Source organism: Canis lupus, chromosome 12 (assembly GCF_011100685.1).
Source record: "Canis lupus familiaris isolate Mischka breed German Shepherd chromosome 12, alternate assembly UU_Cfam_GSD_1.0, whole genome shotgun sequence".
Lineage (NCBI taxonomy): Eukaryota > Metazoa > Chordata > Mammalia > Carnivora > Canidae > Canis > Canis lupus.
The window spans coordinates 5,697,960-5,714,194 of NC_049233.1; the positions used below are offsets into that span (position 1 = coordinate 5,697,960).

At 39.8% G+C, this 16,235-nt stretch overlaps 1 protein-coding gene across 2 annotated transcripts in view; it reads right to left on the reverse strand.

Moving 5' to 3' along the window:
- The window catches only part of PXT1 (peroxisomal testis enriched protein 1), a 28,090-nt gene extending 13,083 nt beyond the window's left edge, over positions 1-15,007 (reverse strand). Inside the window, exons 1-2 of one of the 2 annotated variants that reach the window (XM_038553871.1) lie at positions 14,868-15,004; positions 13,775-13,952 (exon numbers count right to left, since the gene is read on the reverse strand). In XM_038553871.1, the coding sequence (XP_038409799.1) occupies positions 13,775-13,943 (169 nt within the window). In that variant the 5' untranslated portion in view covers positions 13,944-13,952; positions 14,868-15,004. Of the gene's footprint in view, positions 1-13,774; positions 13,953-14,867 lie in introns of both variants that reach the window. The other variant, XM_038553872.1, reaches the window with a different exon arrangement.
- Between the last annotated feature and the right edge of the window lie 1,228 nt (positions 15,008-16,235).

Below are 16,235 nucleotides of genomic sequence, written 5' to 3' on the forward strand. Positions count from 1 at the left end.
TTATAAAATTACAGGTAAGAAATTGTTAAATCAAATTTCTAAAACAGTTATATGTTGAAGAAGTGCAAAGTCCTGTGACAAGATAACCAAAACAAATTAAACAAAAAAGTAAATAAAACTGTATTTTCCAAGTATTGAATTTTTTATATCCAGAGGGGAAAAGTATCTTGCTCTATGCTGAAAAGTTGTATGGAGAAATATATATATATTTATTTATATAAATATATATTTTGTATTATGTAAATATAATATATTTATATATATTTATATTTATAAAATAGTGTATAATCATATATATACTATATAACATAGTTACTATATATACATATAATAGTATATATAGTATTATACTATATAACATATATACTATATATATGTGTGTACTATATATATACACACATATCTCCACACAGAGTTCTGAAAATAAAATCACAGTCTAAATGGGCTACTGGGAAATCTGGGACAATCATGTGATTAATCTTTTTGCAAGAATAATTCCTTCATAAAGCAAATAATAAGCCTCAATGTATTGTAATTTTAAAAAACACTGCTGTAAAAAAATAAAATAAAAAACACTGCTGTGTGTTAAGAATCCTACATAAGAAACTTTGACCACCTCTCCCTTCAGTTGCACTCAGGAAATCTTCTAAGCAAATATGGTTTTATAAGTGTTTCTCTGCTGCTAGCTATAATGTGAATATTTTAATTTCTCATATAGTGATCATGCTTTCATAAGCTTGATTTTGTTCACTAAAAGTAGAGGTCTAGGGACTTCTGGCTCAAGGCTGAACACAAGCATTGGCCTCCCATTGCCCCTAATCCCTCCCAAGACATCACCAAAATGAATGTATGAAAAAAAATAAATAAAGCCACAAAAGTGAAAAGAATGGAAGACTGGGTCAACAGCAGATGGGAGATCTGTACATGTTTCTGGAAGGCAGAAAGCAGATGAGACAAGATATGGACCAATAAGCCAGGCAGAGAAAGCACCAAGACTTCACCACAAGAGTTCCTGAGGCTTGCAAGGTCATTTACTCCACTAAATGGAGCCCTTCCAGGGCTGGGAGAAGGAGATGTGACATTGGCTGGAAATCTGATGGGAATCACCTGTATCACTTGGTGGCCTCGACACCCCCAGGCCACTCACTATACCCACACACTTCAGGCAAAAAAAAAAAAAAAAAAAAAAAAAAAAAACCCAGACCACTCTTCTCTAATGGAAGAAAACAAATCTTGTGAAGAAAGCTAAGGTTTCTTTAGGAATGTTGGTGCCTCAAATTAAAGATCTCCTTGTTCTAGTATTTGGGGGACCTGGGACCAGAAAGTGAGCTCCCTAACTCATCTCCCTAAAGCACCCCCAACTCAGAGCTCTCCTATGCCTCCATATGAGTCTCCACTCAGCAGGGAGCCAGTTAGGCAGAGTGGTAAAATTTTGAAACCAGATCACTTGGGTCCAAATACAAAACCCACTACAGATAACACTGTGAAACCCGGGACAAGTTATTTAATCTCTCTGTGCCTCAGTTTCTCCAACTGTAAGATGGGAATAGTAATGTAATAGTAATGTATTAGTAAAACCCTAAGATTTTTTTCCAAAGATTTTATTTATTTATTTATTTATTTATTTATTTATTTATTTATTTATTTATTTGAGAGAGAGAGAGAGAGAGAGAGAGCATAAGCAGAGGCAGAAGCAGAGGGAGAAGCAAACTTTCCACTGAGCAGGGAGCCCAATGTGGAGCTTGATCCTAGGACCCTGGGATCATGACCTGAGCAGAAGGCAGGTGCTTAACAGACTGAGCCCCCCAGGTGCCCCAACCCTAAGATTTTTTAATGCCTCTAAAATCAAAATATATTTTAAAACCTATGGCATGTCATATTTCAACAACATTTATCTTCTTAGTAGTAAACAACAATGATGGTATATTTATCTTCTTAGTAGTAAACAAAATGATGGTATATTTTACAATTGATGGAATGTAATGAAACTTAAAATATCATAGTAACTACCTCATAGAGTGGTATTTGAGATGATTAAATGAATTAATATATTTAGCTTGCACAAGGCAGTGCCTGGAACATGGGTAGACACTACATAAATGTTAGCTACTGCTACCATCTAAGAAAACAGTCCTACTCACACAAAGCAGAGAAAAAAAAACACACCAGCTACCCAGTCCATATTTCTTTAAAATAACACAGGATCACTAGGCAATTGAGAAGGACCAAAGAATGCAAGAAATACCAGAAAAACAAACTAAGCTAATCCTAAAGAAAATATATAATTCAGGGAATGGAAGAGAATGTTTGCAATTTCTAATGTATATATTTTGAGAGATTTAAGAAAATATTACATTCAAGAACAAAAAGAGAATGCTATGAAAAAAGAATAATCCTAGAGCAAAATCTTTCTGATTTAAAAAATATGATTGCCAAAATTAAAAGCATAACAGTTTGTCTGAAAAAATAAAGTCAAGGAAATCACTCAGAAAAAAAATCAGAAGGTGAAAAATATGAAAGAAAAGATGACCTAGAGGGCCAATATGGAAAGATGAGTATTTGATTTATGGGAATGCCAGAAAGAGAGAAATGGGAGGGGGGGCAGATTTCAAAGCAAAGAACGTAAGAGAGCTCCCCAAAGCTGAAAGACACCAAACTTCAGATTAGAAAGTAACCCCCACACATACACACGCACATACACACAAAAGCCCCACAAAGTTCTCAGGACAACAAATGGGGAAGTAAAAACCTCACTTCTAGAACATATTAAAATTTCAAAATAAAATAAAATAAAATAAATAAATAAATAAAATAAAATTTCAAAACACTAAGCATAGGAGATGCTAAAAATCTCCAGAGAAACATTGATTTGTTTGGCAACAGACTTCCCATGAATGCATGAGTGAATGAATGAATGAATATAAAGGAACTATTTTTGCCCTGAAGAATCTTATAAAAGATTATTTTCAACCTAGAATTCCATGTCTAGCAGAACTCTCAATTATATGTGAGAGGTGAATAAAGATATTTGCAGATATATGAAGGTTTGGGAAGATTTTCTTCCATCCAAAATTCCTGAGGAGGTCTCCAAAAGAAGTCTTCCAGTAACACAGACTATGACTAAACCAAGAAAGAAAAAAATTTGGCAGAAGGTGAATCCAACCCACGTGATCTGGGAAAGTCCCCGGATGACAGAGGTGCAATACGCCTAGAAAGAGACTAGATGGGAGTTAGAGAACAGCTCTAGAAGGGAAGTCTCCCGGGCAAGGAAGACTTATAGAAGAGCCAGTACAGCTGAAAATTGGGGGAAATTCAAAGAAATGGAAACTATAAATCATGTGGCAGAAGAGAAGGTGGGGCATCTGGGGGGCTCAATTGGTTAGGTATCTGCCTTTGGCTCAGGTCATGATCCCAGGATCCTGGGATCCAGTCCCCAAACAGGCTCCCTGTTTAGCACAGAGTCTGCTTCTCCCTCTCTTCCCTGCCCCTGCTCATTCTCTCCCTCTCTCCCTCCTTCTCTCTCTCTTTCTATAAATAAATAAATAAATAAATAAATAAATAAATAAATAAATAAATAAATTCCTTAAAAGAAGAAAAAAAGGAAAGGCAATAAGAAAGTCCAGAAAACAATAAAAGGTCATACAGGAAGTTTATGGTCTGAATGTGAAGCAAATTATAATGTGGCTTAAGTTGAAGATGAAGGAATTGCTTTATAGTTCCTTCTAACAGGGCATTCGTCTGTGTTAAACTTCATGGTACTTACCTGTATGACACGGCAATTTTGTCCCTGTTTCAATCACCGGGAAGTGATTATACTTAGAGAAAAAAATCCTTCCCGTACATATGGATTTTATTGCTGGTGGCCACCACCCCTAAACTTCAGGGTCTTGAACAACCGTTTACCTTTGGATGCTGACACAACAAGTGGACAGAACTGAGTGTGAAGCGTCTGAAGTCTTGGCCTCTCCACATGTGGGACCATCTGCTTCCAGATTGGAAAAATACATACGTCTCCTTTGCAGAAACAAACTACCTTAGTGAAAAGTAAGGCCTCATCTCAAACTCAGTGAAACCTTTCCTTTTAATTGAGGAAAGTGGCATCTTTTAAGAGCACTTTAAGCCATTAAGTAGTGCTGTAAGTTCAACTACTTTGAACATTTAAATCTGCCAAGTGCAAAATCAGTGGTCACTGCCTCATCTCAAAGGTCATCTTTTCAGGGGTGCCTGGCTGGCTCAGTTGGTTGAGTGTCTGCCTGTGGCTTGGGTCATGATCCTAAAGTCTCGGGACTGGGCCCCACATTGGGCTCCCTGCTTGGTGGGCATCTGCCTCTTTCTCTGCCCCTCACCCTGCTCTCATGCTGTATTTCACTCTCTCTAAATAAATAAAACTTTTTTAAAAAGGACATCTTTTCAAAACCAATTAAACATATATAGTTGAATGTTCAATAGCTAACAATACCCAAGCTGAATAACAATTTCAAAACAGTTTGCTTAAATTTAGCGAGACCACTATAATCAATCTCAGGAAAGCTCAAATCTCTCACCAAGGACAAACTGCTCTTTTCAAAAAGGACTGCTGGTATCACCCAGGACTGAAGTAGAGCAAAAGAGAATTGTTCATACAGTAAGGATGAAAAGAAGTTTGCATGACAGCGAAGTGTGAATTTGAGCCACTAGACTGGATTTAGCGCCAAGAGGTATAGACTACTCTTCCAAAGGGTGCCCTGATGAAGGAAGGAGAGAGAATAGGCAGTAGCAAAAAGAAGAGATATGTCGAAGGAATTTCCTAGGTTGAGAGTCCTGAGCAGGTTTTGTAGGTTGAGGAGAGGAATTAGAGCAGAAATAATGGCAATGAAAGATAGAGTAGAGTAAATTGTCGAGGGAACATCCCAGAGGTTTAGGAGCAATGAGAATAAAAGTACATGGAAAGTTTATTAATTAAACTTCGATTAATTTTGAATCGAAGGTGGGGGGTGGGGAGGAGTAGGGGGTGTGCCCTTCCTCTGAGATAGAATAGAAGGAGGTAAGTTGTGATGTTGGTGTAAAGAAGTCTGGAGCAAGGGAGAAGGAGATTCGGGTGTGTACCCCAATGACATCAATTTTGTACATGAAGCAGAAAACTACGCCATCAGCTGAGAAAGAAGGGGATCCTAAAGTGGCTGAAATTAGTTACTAACAGAAATGGAAAAAAGAAAACTGATCAGAGTTGTATAACAGGAGCTGAAGACAAGCATCACCTCCCCCACCCCCAAAAAAAGAGAAAGAAAAAAATGTGTATATATCCTTCATGAGCATTCTCTTTCCAGCCAGTAGGTGTCCTAACCTTGAATCTAAACAAAAGAAATTTCTATCCCATCCTCCATAGGGGAAGCTTCAAGGTTTGGCCCAGTTACTTTCTAATTTCCTGTTCTTAAGCAAGATACTTAGATTCTCTGGGCCTCAGTTTCCTCATTTGTTAAAAAGGACTTTAAAATTATTATGAATATTAGGGGCACCTGGGTGGCTCAGTTGGTTAAGCAGCTGCCTTCGGCTCAGGGCATGATCTCACAGTCCTGGGATTGAGCCCTGAGAGGCTCCCTGCTCAGTGGGGAGCGTGATTCTCCCTCTCCCTCTGCCCCTCCTCCACACTTGTGCTCATTCTCTCTCTTTCAAACAAATAAATAAATAAAATATTTCAAAAAAGATTATTATGATATTAAAAACTGATGTTCATAGGTGCCAGGTATACAATAAGGCTTATATATCTTATTGACTACCACTAGACTTGGTATTTGGCAGTATTTACATAGGTACAAAAATGTAAACCAAGGTTATTGGTTTCTAACTTTTGGACTCAGCTGATGGACAAAGCATGGAAGAGTTGCTTGTGGCTGGAGGCCAGAATGTAAATGCTAACAACTCTGGCTATATAAAAATAAAAAAGTGTAAGGGACAAAGAGCAGGGTGAGCAGAGGACTGGAAAGTTAGTATCTGCCTCTTATAAAATGGGGAGTCATGTGATCATGCTGAAAATATATGAAATAAGGAGTTTAAATTGCTTAAGTTTACAAAGACAACGAAGAGAAGTGTTACAATAATAATTTAACTATTAAACATGAGAAGAGAGGGTATGATCTGTCATGTTAAAGAATCAATAGGAAAAAAAGAATCAATGGATGGCATCAATTCGATAAACCAAGAGATAGATGAACAAACACATTATTTAGAACAGTACTTCTCAACTCTGGCTATACATGATTATTGACTTGGAGACAAAAAAAAAAAAAAAAAAACAATTTGGGGGACGCCTGGGTGGCTCAGCGGTTGAGCAGACATCTGCCTTTGCTCAGGGCGTGATCCTGGAGCCCCGGGATCAAGTCCCACATCAGGATCCCTGCATGGAGCCTGCTTGTCCCTCTGCCTGTGTCTCTGCCTCTCTCTCTGTGTGTCTCTCATGAATAAGCAAATAAAAACTTAAAAAAAAAATTGGGGGGATGCCTGGGTGGCTCAGGCGGTTAAGTAGTCGGCCTTCAGTTCAGATCATAATCCCAGGGTCCTGGGACTAAGCCCTGAGCCCTGTATCGGGCTCCCTGCTCAGCAGGGAATCTGCTTCTCCCTCTCCCTTTAACCCTCCCCTCTCCTCCTGTGCACCTGCACATTCATGCATGCTCTTGCACACGCATGCTCTCTCTCAAATGAATAAATAAAAAAACTTAAAAAAAAAAAACACTTGGTTGTTCTTGGAATAAACCTACACATAGGTTGTTTTTGTTTTGTTTTTTTAAAAAAGCTTCCCAGGTGATCCTAACATACAGAGTTGAGACTCATTAATCTACACAACTGAAAAACAGCCAGTTAAAGAGTTTCTCTTCTGGAAATGGGACAGTGGGATAGGGTAGAGGTGAAAGGAGAGGCTGGATACTAATTTAGCCTTCATTCATTCATTCATTCATTCAACAAATACAGTAGAAGGCCTTCAGGCCCTTTTTACCAAACAACCTCTCTAATCCATGATTTGTTCTCATGGGCATGAGTGCCTGGAGAAAAAAAAAAATGTAATGCAATGAAATACATCATCATTACCTGATTCCATACATTTATTATTTTTTTATCTTATTTATTTATTCATAAGAGACAGAGAGAGTGTGAGGCAGAGATACAGGCAGGGGGCGCCCAATGTGGGACTTGATCCCGGGACTCCAGGATCACACCCTGGGCTGAAGGCAGACGCTTAACCACTGAGCCACCCAAATGTCCCTGATTCCATACATTTAAATACATTGGGCAGCCAGTGAGAACCACTTCTGCCTGAGTACAAAGTGTATCACCTATGCAGGGTAATACAGTTGGAAAAAAACAATCTTTCACAAGAGATCAGCCAGGCTGTGAGCAGCCTGGGAAAAGATGAAGGGGAAGAGTGTCTAAGGGCACTGGAGAGCACCCACTCCACTTCACAGGCCCCCTTTCCTTCTGCCAGATGCCACTGAGCCAGGGCTGCCTGACTGGGTTCAAAAGTAAAGAACTCTGAAAGGTGCCGGAGTAGTTCCTTTGGTTGAGCCTCTGACTCTTGATTTCGACGAAGGTCATGTTCTCAGGGTCCCATGATGGGTTCCATGCTCAATAAGGAGTCTGCTTCTCTCCTTCTCCCTCTCCCCATTCGCTCTATCTCTAAGATAAATAAAATAAAATATTTTTTTAAAAAAAGCTGTGAGGGCAATGGCCCTCAGAGTTCCTGAACCCTACAACAGAGTAAAGAGGGAGAGGGCGAAGAGAGGGGGCAGGGAGGGCTAGGGTCTCAGTACAATAATTTGCCTCAGCCAAGAGTAAGCCCCTATGTAGGTGGCTTACATAGTAGCTGAAATATATGGCCCTTTGATAAAAATTGCAACCATACTGTCATTTCAGTTTCTATTGCTGTTTTCAAGAGTATCATGAAACCTACACATATTAATGACATTCACATCTCAGGCCATCTTGAAATAACACCCTAATGATTAGTTGACACCCAAACGAAGGGTTGAGGGTATTAGTGAGGACTGAGAGCCTCCCCAGGAGAGAAGGTTCCCAGAAAGGAGAAATACTATCCTCTCTGGGCACAATCAAGTAGAGAGATCCTCCAAAGGGAGGTCACCTACTTCGAAGTGGTAAGGGCCAGCCCTGCCTATGCCAATCAAAAGCATAATGACTTGCATCTCTTAGTTTAACTCATCAATTAACTGTCATCTGGGAAATACAAAATCTAGTATCTGCATTAGGAAGATGGAATACAAGTTGGATATGTTTCAGTAATGGACAATAAGAGAAATGAGGAGCTATATGAAAGGCAACAAGGCTTGGGTAGCTCAACTGGGTAGGCAAAGGGGCAGAAAAGGAAGGACATGGAGGTAGGATGCAACAGAGGATTGAGTGTGCCAAAGCCAGAGATGTGTTTTGCATTCTGGAACTCAACATAATAACTATTCATATTTTGTGCATGTCTGATCAACTGAACAGTGAATTCCTTGAGGATTCTATTTCATAACTCTGGAATCTTGCTCAATGCCCTACACATAGAAGGTATCCAACAGATATTATCGATTATGATTCTAAAGATGCGGTTGCATAAAGGGAGTGGAGAGAATGGGACAGAACATAGGGTTAGACGAAAAAACATTGGCTATTCTATAAGTTTATCTAAGAACAGCCCTACCTTTTAGTTTCTCTTGAAGACAAATATTTCATTTAAACTTGTACAACATCAACAATAATTCACATTCACATATTATTGCCTCTTGGCATACAACTTTATCAAAAGCCTGAAGATACTCCCACAGTTGATGGGAATGAAACTGGAACAACTTCTGTAGGGGGCAATGTATCTGTCAAATTTTACAAATGCAAATATGTTCAAGATTATTTGTTGTAGGGATCCCTGGGTGGCGCAGTGGTTTGGCACCTGCCTTTGGCCCGGGGCGCGATCCTGGAGACCCGGGATCGAATCCCACATCAGGCTCCCGGTGCATGGAGCCTGCTTCTCTCTGCCTATGTCTCTGCCTCTCTCTCTCTCTCTGTGACTATCATAAATAAATAAAATTTTAAAAAAAAAAAAAGGAAACCAAGTTGGATTCCTTAAAAAAAAAAAAAAGATTATTTATTGTAGCATTCGTGTCAATAGTAAATGATTGGAAACAACCGAAATGTATATCAAGAGTAAACTATTTAAATAAATTATGTTATATTCACACAATGGAATATTATGCCTTGTAAATAACACTGTATTAATGCAGAAAGATCTCCAAATCATATTGTTAAGTGAGAAAACAAAGACAATGTGCTTTGTATGCTACCTTTTCTCTAAAAAGGGAGTATAAAAATCTATACTCACAATTATTCATATTTACATAAAGAACCTCTAGAAGAATGTCCCAAAATCAAGAACAATGGTTGCCTATAATAAGAAGTGCTGAGAGTGGCAACTGAACAGACAGGGAACAAGAATGTAAGACTTTTCACCATATGCCAAAATTTTCATATTCTTTGGTTTTCCACTCATGAAAATGTGTTTTTATAAGCAAACACTTGTATAGCACTTAATGTCTCAGTCATTGTTGCATGCTATTTAAAATTAGTAACTCATTTATTATTGATATGTTAATGTGAATACTCAAATTTTAATTTAAAAAATATCTCAGGGATGCCTGCGTGGCTCAGCAGTTAAGTGTCTGCCTTCAGCTCAGGGCATGATCCTGGAGTCCCGGGATCAAGTTCTGCATCAGGCTCCCTGTGAGGAGCCTGTTTCTTCCTCTGCCTGTGTCTCTGCCTATCTCTCCCTATCTCTCTCTCTCTCTCTTTCTCTCTGCGTCTCTCATGAATACATTTTTAAAAATCTTTAAAAAATAAAAAAATAAAAAATACCTCATGAATGTCATAATTGTACTGCGGTTATGCAGAAAAATCTTTGTTCTTGGGAGATAAATTTAGAGATAGAATTATTTAGAGATGAAGTTAGTATATCTACTTTATCTAACTCTCTTTGTAGCAAAGAAAAACATCTGTACATCCATTCACGAGTATGTGTGAATGTAGAGAGAGATAAAAAGATAAAGTAAATGTGCCACCTCCCCCCCAAAAATGGTAAATCCATGTAAAAGGTATATGACTAACCATAGACTTATTTATGCAACTCTTTTGTAGATTTTAAATTTTCCAAGGTAAACACTGGAAAGGAAAAAATATCTCAGGAAAGTCCTTAAAAGTGAAATAAAACATTTCTATTTAGTTTCTATAAACTCTTTGGACTGGTTTTCAAGGCGCTTAGATCACATCTCAATTCATCCATCCAGCCTTCTTATCCTGTTTGACCAAATCTTACCTTTGAATCACATCTCAAAAATTACTTTCTCAAGATGTATTTTTTGAATCTTCCAAAAGACTGTGTTCTCTTACCACTTTGAATTCCTGTAGTGCTTTTAGTTCTGTTGAGATATAGCATATTCTAAATGGTTATAATCATTGCATGTTTTTATTATATAAAACAAGAGATGATAATGTATATTAGACGCATATATTGATTTTTAAGATTTTATTTATTCATGAGAGATACAGAGAGAGAGGCAGAGACACAGGCAGAGAGAGAAGCAGGGTCCCTGAGGGGAACCTGTTGTGGGTGGGATTCTATCAGGGAACTCTAGTATCAGGCCCTAAACTGAAGGCAGATGCTGAACCACTGAGCCACCTAGGCATCCCTAGATGTGTATAGTGTATACTTACCTACTGTACATACATTGTCTATAACAATAATTATAGGTTATGAGTCACTCCCTAAGAACTTAACAATTGAATGATAAAAGTGTCTTTGATAACTTGGAAGCAAGATTAATTTATATGTGGTGGAAAGGAGTGAGAGGGGCAGTCACTGGAAGGGGAGAGGCTATCAGCTCTCCCTTGGCCAAGCTGCTCCCTCCGCCTGCAACTCCCACTGTCCTTAACTCCTTCAGGTTCTCAGGCCTGGGTTACATCTTGAGCGAAGCCTTCTCTAATCTCTCTGCTAGGTCAAAGACCCATTATAGCACCTGGACCTCTTCTTAGCACTAATCCCATCATATTGAACATTACTATGTTTAATTGACTACTATCTGCCTCCTTTACCACACAGTACGCTCCGGGGTGGAAGGCACTGTTAATGTTTTTGTTCATCACTGTCATCCCAGTATGTAGCATGGCATCTGGAATTCAGTAGGCCCTAGCAATTTTTTTTTTTGAATGAATAAAATAAGAAAATGCGTCCACCTAGAGGAAGAGGGAGTTGATGAGACTTAGGAGAAGCAAAAATGAGCACCCAAGCACTCTCAAAGGAGAAAGAGGCTGAATAACTGGACTAGACTTATACAATCCACTTATCTCATTTATACCTAGACACACACTTACGTCATGCTGCCCTCCCCTACCAGTAATTATTGCACTTTTTATAAGTGGAAAAGCCCTATTTTGTTTTTACTAATTGTTTCCCCAAGAGTTTCTCATTTCCCTTAAATGACTTATCAGGACCTCCCAAGGGGAGGGGATGCCCAGAGGGGATGCCCTGGACTTCCCAAGATCCTCCGCATCCCCTCAACTTTTCCAAGAAAAAGTGGTTAAGTTCCCCTCACAAAAATTGCTTCCTTGGGGACCCCTGGGTGGCTCAGCGGCTTGGCGCTGGCCTTCGGCCCAGGGTGTGATCCTGGGGACTCGGGAGCGAGCCCCATGTTGGGCTCCCTGCAGGGAGCCTGCCTCTCTCTGTGTCTCTCATAAATAAAATCTTTTTTAAATAATTGTTTTCTTTCTCCGAGGAGTTCAACGTTCAAACGTGTCTATTTCCCAAAAGTAACAAGAGAAACAGATGTGGGCTTCACACTGCATAACGACTGGTGATTTCCACTTCCAGTCTGTGTCCAAAAGCCAAAAGAGGGGGAAAGGAGACCTTTCCAGAATCAGCTTCCTCATAGGGGTTTTACGTTGAGCAGTACTTAAGGCGTTTTTTGGTTCTTTTGTTCTCGTTCTTGTTAAGGTTCCCAGCGAGACAGCTTCCGCAGGCCCTCGGAGCGACCTCCCGCGACCCCACCAGCCCCTGCAAATGGCGGTGGCCCAGCCGCGCTCTCCCGCGGCGCTGCGAGCCAGGTCACGTGGACCCGCTGTGGCCAATGAGGGGCGCGCACCGCGCTCCCGGCGGCCCGCGCGCTCTCCGGGCCCCTGGCGGCGAGCGGGAGACGTGGGCTGCGTGTCCGCAGGGCTCCGGCCGGCGCCTCCCCTCACCCTGCGGCTCGGCGCTCCTGACGCCGTCCGGACACCTCCGCGGCCCTCTCACAGCGCCGCCCTCAGTCTGCGCGCACCTACATGCCCCCCAAAGGCAAAGGGAGAAGCGCGCGGCAGCCTCCTGGGCCGGGAAGCGGGTGGGAAAGAAGCGGGAGGCTCGTGCCGGATCCCAGCCCCTGGACGCTCGCCGCTGGCCCGCCCGGGGGGCCCAGCGGGTCGGCGCCGCCCTCGGCCCGGGGCGCGATCCTGGAGACCCGGATCGAGTCCCGCGTCGGGCTCCCTGCGAGGAGCCTGCTTCTCCCTCTGCCTGTGTCTCTGCCTCTCTCTCTCTCTCTCTCTCTCATGAATTAGTAAATAAAATCTTAAAAAAAAAAAAAAAAAAAAAGACCAGTCCCGAGTAAGGCTTTACATACAGAGCGAAAACAAACACGTCGACTGGTTGTTGGCGGTCACCCCGTACATCAAGCGGAGGGGCTTTGGTTTTCACCCTGCTTCTGCGTTTGAGGCGAGACTAATTAGGAAAGCATTTGGACCAGCCTCCCATGGGGCACCTCGGAAGGGGCCCGAGGAGGAATCTGTGAGGATCCAATGGTTTCGCTGAGTGTGAAAACGTACCAGGAAAAGTTTACAACATTAGTTCCAGAACAGTGATTGCGATTGCGCAGCCTTATGAATATGCTGAAAACCACTGGATTCTGCCCTTTAAGAGGTTAAACTTTATGGTGTACGGGGTTACATCTCAAACATGTTCTAGAAGGTATTCACAGGTGACAGTCTCAGGCTTTAGGCAATCATTGTTGACACCTGCACATACCAAAATTCAGTATTTCAGTCAATTCGGGTCTTTCTAGAAGATAGCTACCCTATTTGATATGGTGGCAAGAGACTATCAGGATGCCTGAAATTGCCACTTTCTCAGTGGCTTATACTTCTTTTTAAAATGGAGAATAGTCTGAAATTAGCTTTGATTATTCCTCTCAGGTGTTTAGCATATTCTTAATCTAAAAGTCTAAGAAAAAAAAACATAAATTTAACACCTGATCCTAATATCCTTCACAACATAAGGCTTTAATTTTCCAACATTCAGGGACATTTAGTAAGCGTGCAAATTTTTGTAAAACAATAATTCAAGCTTATCTTTCCTTCATGTTCTTTCCTATATTGGCAAAATCAAAGAGGAACCTAAAGTGTATTTTCCCTACTTAACATGGACATTGTCAGGTCAAGTTAAAGACGAATTTGTATTAAAAGACAAATATGATCTATTTTAGTTAATTTGGGGTCATCTGAATGAGTTGTCACATCAACAATTCAGAGCTAATAGACACTAAGAGATTTAGTATCATGAGGCAAAGTCAGCTTTAGATTTTTACCACCGAAGAACATTGATGAATAGATTTACCACTATCTTCTTACAGTTAATGTTTAAATAATCTATTTAAGGCCCAATTTTATGTCCTCAATACCAAGCAAAATATGTGCTAGATAGAATATTTATCTTAGCTTAACACAAATAATATCTTACCTGGGTTCCTTGACATGGCTGAAACTGGCTGGGAGCTGACAAGTCGGGTCATGTACTCCTTCTGAAAACTGTATTTCACCCACAGGGATTTGCAACAATTTGTTACTTTGGGAGAGGGATTCAGAAGTTCTTTAGGTTCACAAACAATGGTATCATGTTTTTTCTTCATGTTTTTTCCCTGTTGAAAAATATATCTTCAGAGAATTTCCCCCATCAGTATATATTCAGTATGTTTGATGAATATTGGTGTTCTCACAATACAAGCAGCCTTTATTCTACATATCTAAGGGTTATGGTTTAGAGTGGAAAATGGAACAGGGTAATTAAGGTCTTTTTTCAACTTAGATAAACATCTTTAAGACCTATGCTGTTGGTCTTTAGATCTGCAACACCACCCCACATCCTCATCTCCAAGCAGTTTTTCTTCAATAGCCACGTTCTACCAACAGAGCAGTCTAAATAAGTATGCATAGAAAAAGGCAGACGTATTAACATCACCAAAAAGAAAATAGATTAAAATCATAGAGATGGGGAGGGTTGGAGATGAAATACATTTTTGTCCTACTTCCTTGTGTATGTATGATTTTGTATTATCTCTTTATGTCTCCACATACACAAAGTCCATCTCTACAAACACTAATGAAGACTATTCTCCTGTCCCACCTTTTTCTAATACTGTAGCACCAACCCAATACATTGAAGAATTGAACTGAGACTTTTCATTGTTTACCAGTGCCTTTAATTCTCTTGACTTAAAGGTTGGCCACAGAGTTTCACTTTCTAGTTTACCTTCTAAATCTAAGCAGTTACTGAAAGGGAAGGAATGGTTAAGAGCAGTCAGACAATAAAGAACAACAAAAAAAAGTAACAGGAGAAAACTTCAGGAGTCTTAGATCAGTGCTACCCAATACAAATTTGTGACTCAGATATGTAATTTTAAGGTTTCTAGCAGCTACACTAAGCAAGTAAAAAGAATCATGTAAAAGTAATTTTAATGATATATTTTATTTACCCAAATATATCCCAAAATAAATCCAGATATTATCATTCTAATAAGTAATCAGTATAAAAAATTATTAATGAAATATCTTACATTCTTGTTAATGTACGTCTTCAAAATCCAGTATGTCTTTTACACTTACAATACATCTCAATTTGGACTCAGCCACATTTCCGGTACTCAGTAGCTACACGTGGCTAGTGGCTGCATTGCAGCTTTAGACAAAGAAACAAGAACTAAAAAGAAATGACTGAGAGAAAAGTAATAAGCAGTTATCTTGCAAACCAAGAGGGGGTGGGAATCAGCAAGTAGAATTCTGACTCATTATTTTTCAAATATACTACATTTTCCAATGCAGAATGCTACATGAATATTTTGATTTTTATAATTTGAGCCAGATTAGGGAAAGGGGAGCTGTGGGTTGAAGGGTTGTGAGTGCCTGGGCATTTTTGATTTTTGGTACCTTGGGCAGCTTGATAGTTGTTTTGTTTTCTTTTTTAAATCCCTGTGACTTCTTTATTTTATCACTGAAAATTTGTGCTTCTTAATCCCCTTCACCTATTTTAACAGCTTGACATTTTAACTATATGCATCAGGCAACCTTCTGATCCTAATTTGATTTCTCAAGTAAACTTTACATTGCAAAAAAGGACATGCTCTCTAGGTAATGCATCACAGCCAAATTAGCCCTGAATAGAATTATTAAATATTAAATATTAGTTTACTAATATTAAGTATTAGTAAATAGTCAAAGTTGACAGTCAAGATACAGTTACAGAGTGAGGTTCTTCTCTTTTTTTAAGATTTTATTTATTTATTTGAGAGAGAGAGAGAGCATGAGAGGGGAGAGGCAACCGGAGAAGGAGAAGCAGGCTCCCCACTGAGAAGAGAGCCTTATGCCAGGCTCAGCTTGATCCCAGAACCCACCAGGATCACAACCTGAGCCAAAGGCAGATGCTCAACTGCTTAACCGACTGAGCCACTCAGGCACCCCCAGAATGAGGTTCCTATCTGAAAGAGCCAACTGATAGCCTCCCATAAGCCCATTGTCATCTTATACTATGTACTCATATGACATTGCTAGATAACAGAATAAAATATCTAACCATGGTCTTTTATTTTTTTAATTTTTTTTATTGGAGTTCAATTTGCCAACATATAGCATAACACCCAGTGCTCATCCCGCCAAGTGCCCCCCTCAGTGCCCATCACCCAGTCACCCCAACCCCCCGCCCACCTCCCCTTCCACTACCCCTTGTTCATTTCCCAGAGTTAGGTGTCTCTCATGTTTTGTCACCCTCACTGATATTTTCACTCATTTTCTCTCCTTTCCCTTTATTCCCTTTCACTAATTTTTATATTCCCCAAATGAATGAGACCATATAATGTTTAAAATAAACAATTGAGAATGTTAGAATTGGTTTTTCCCAAATAGGTTGTTTTATAATTTTTCCCAAACTT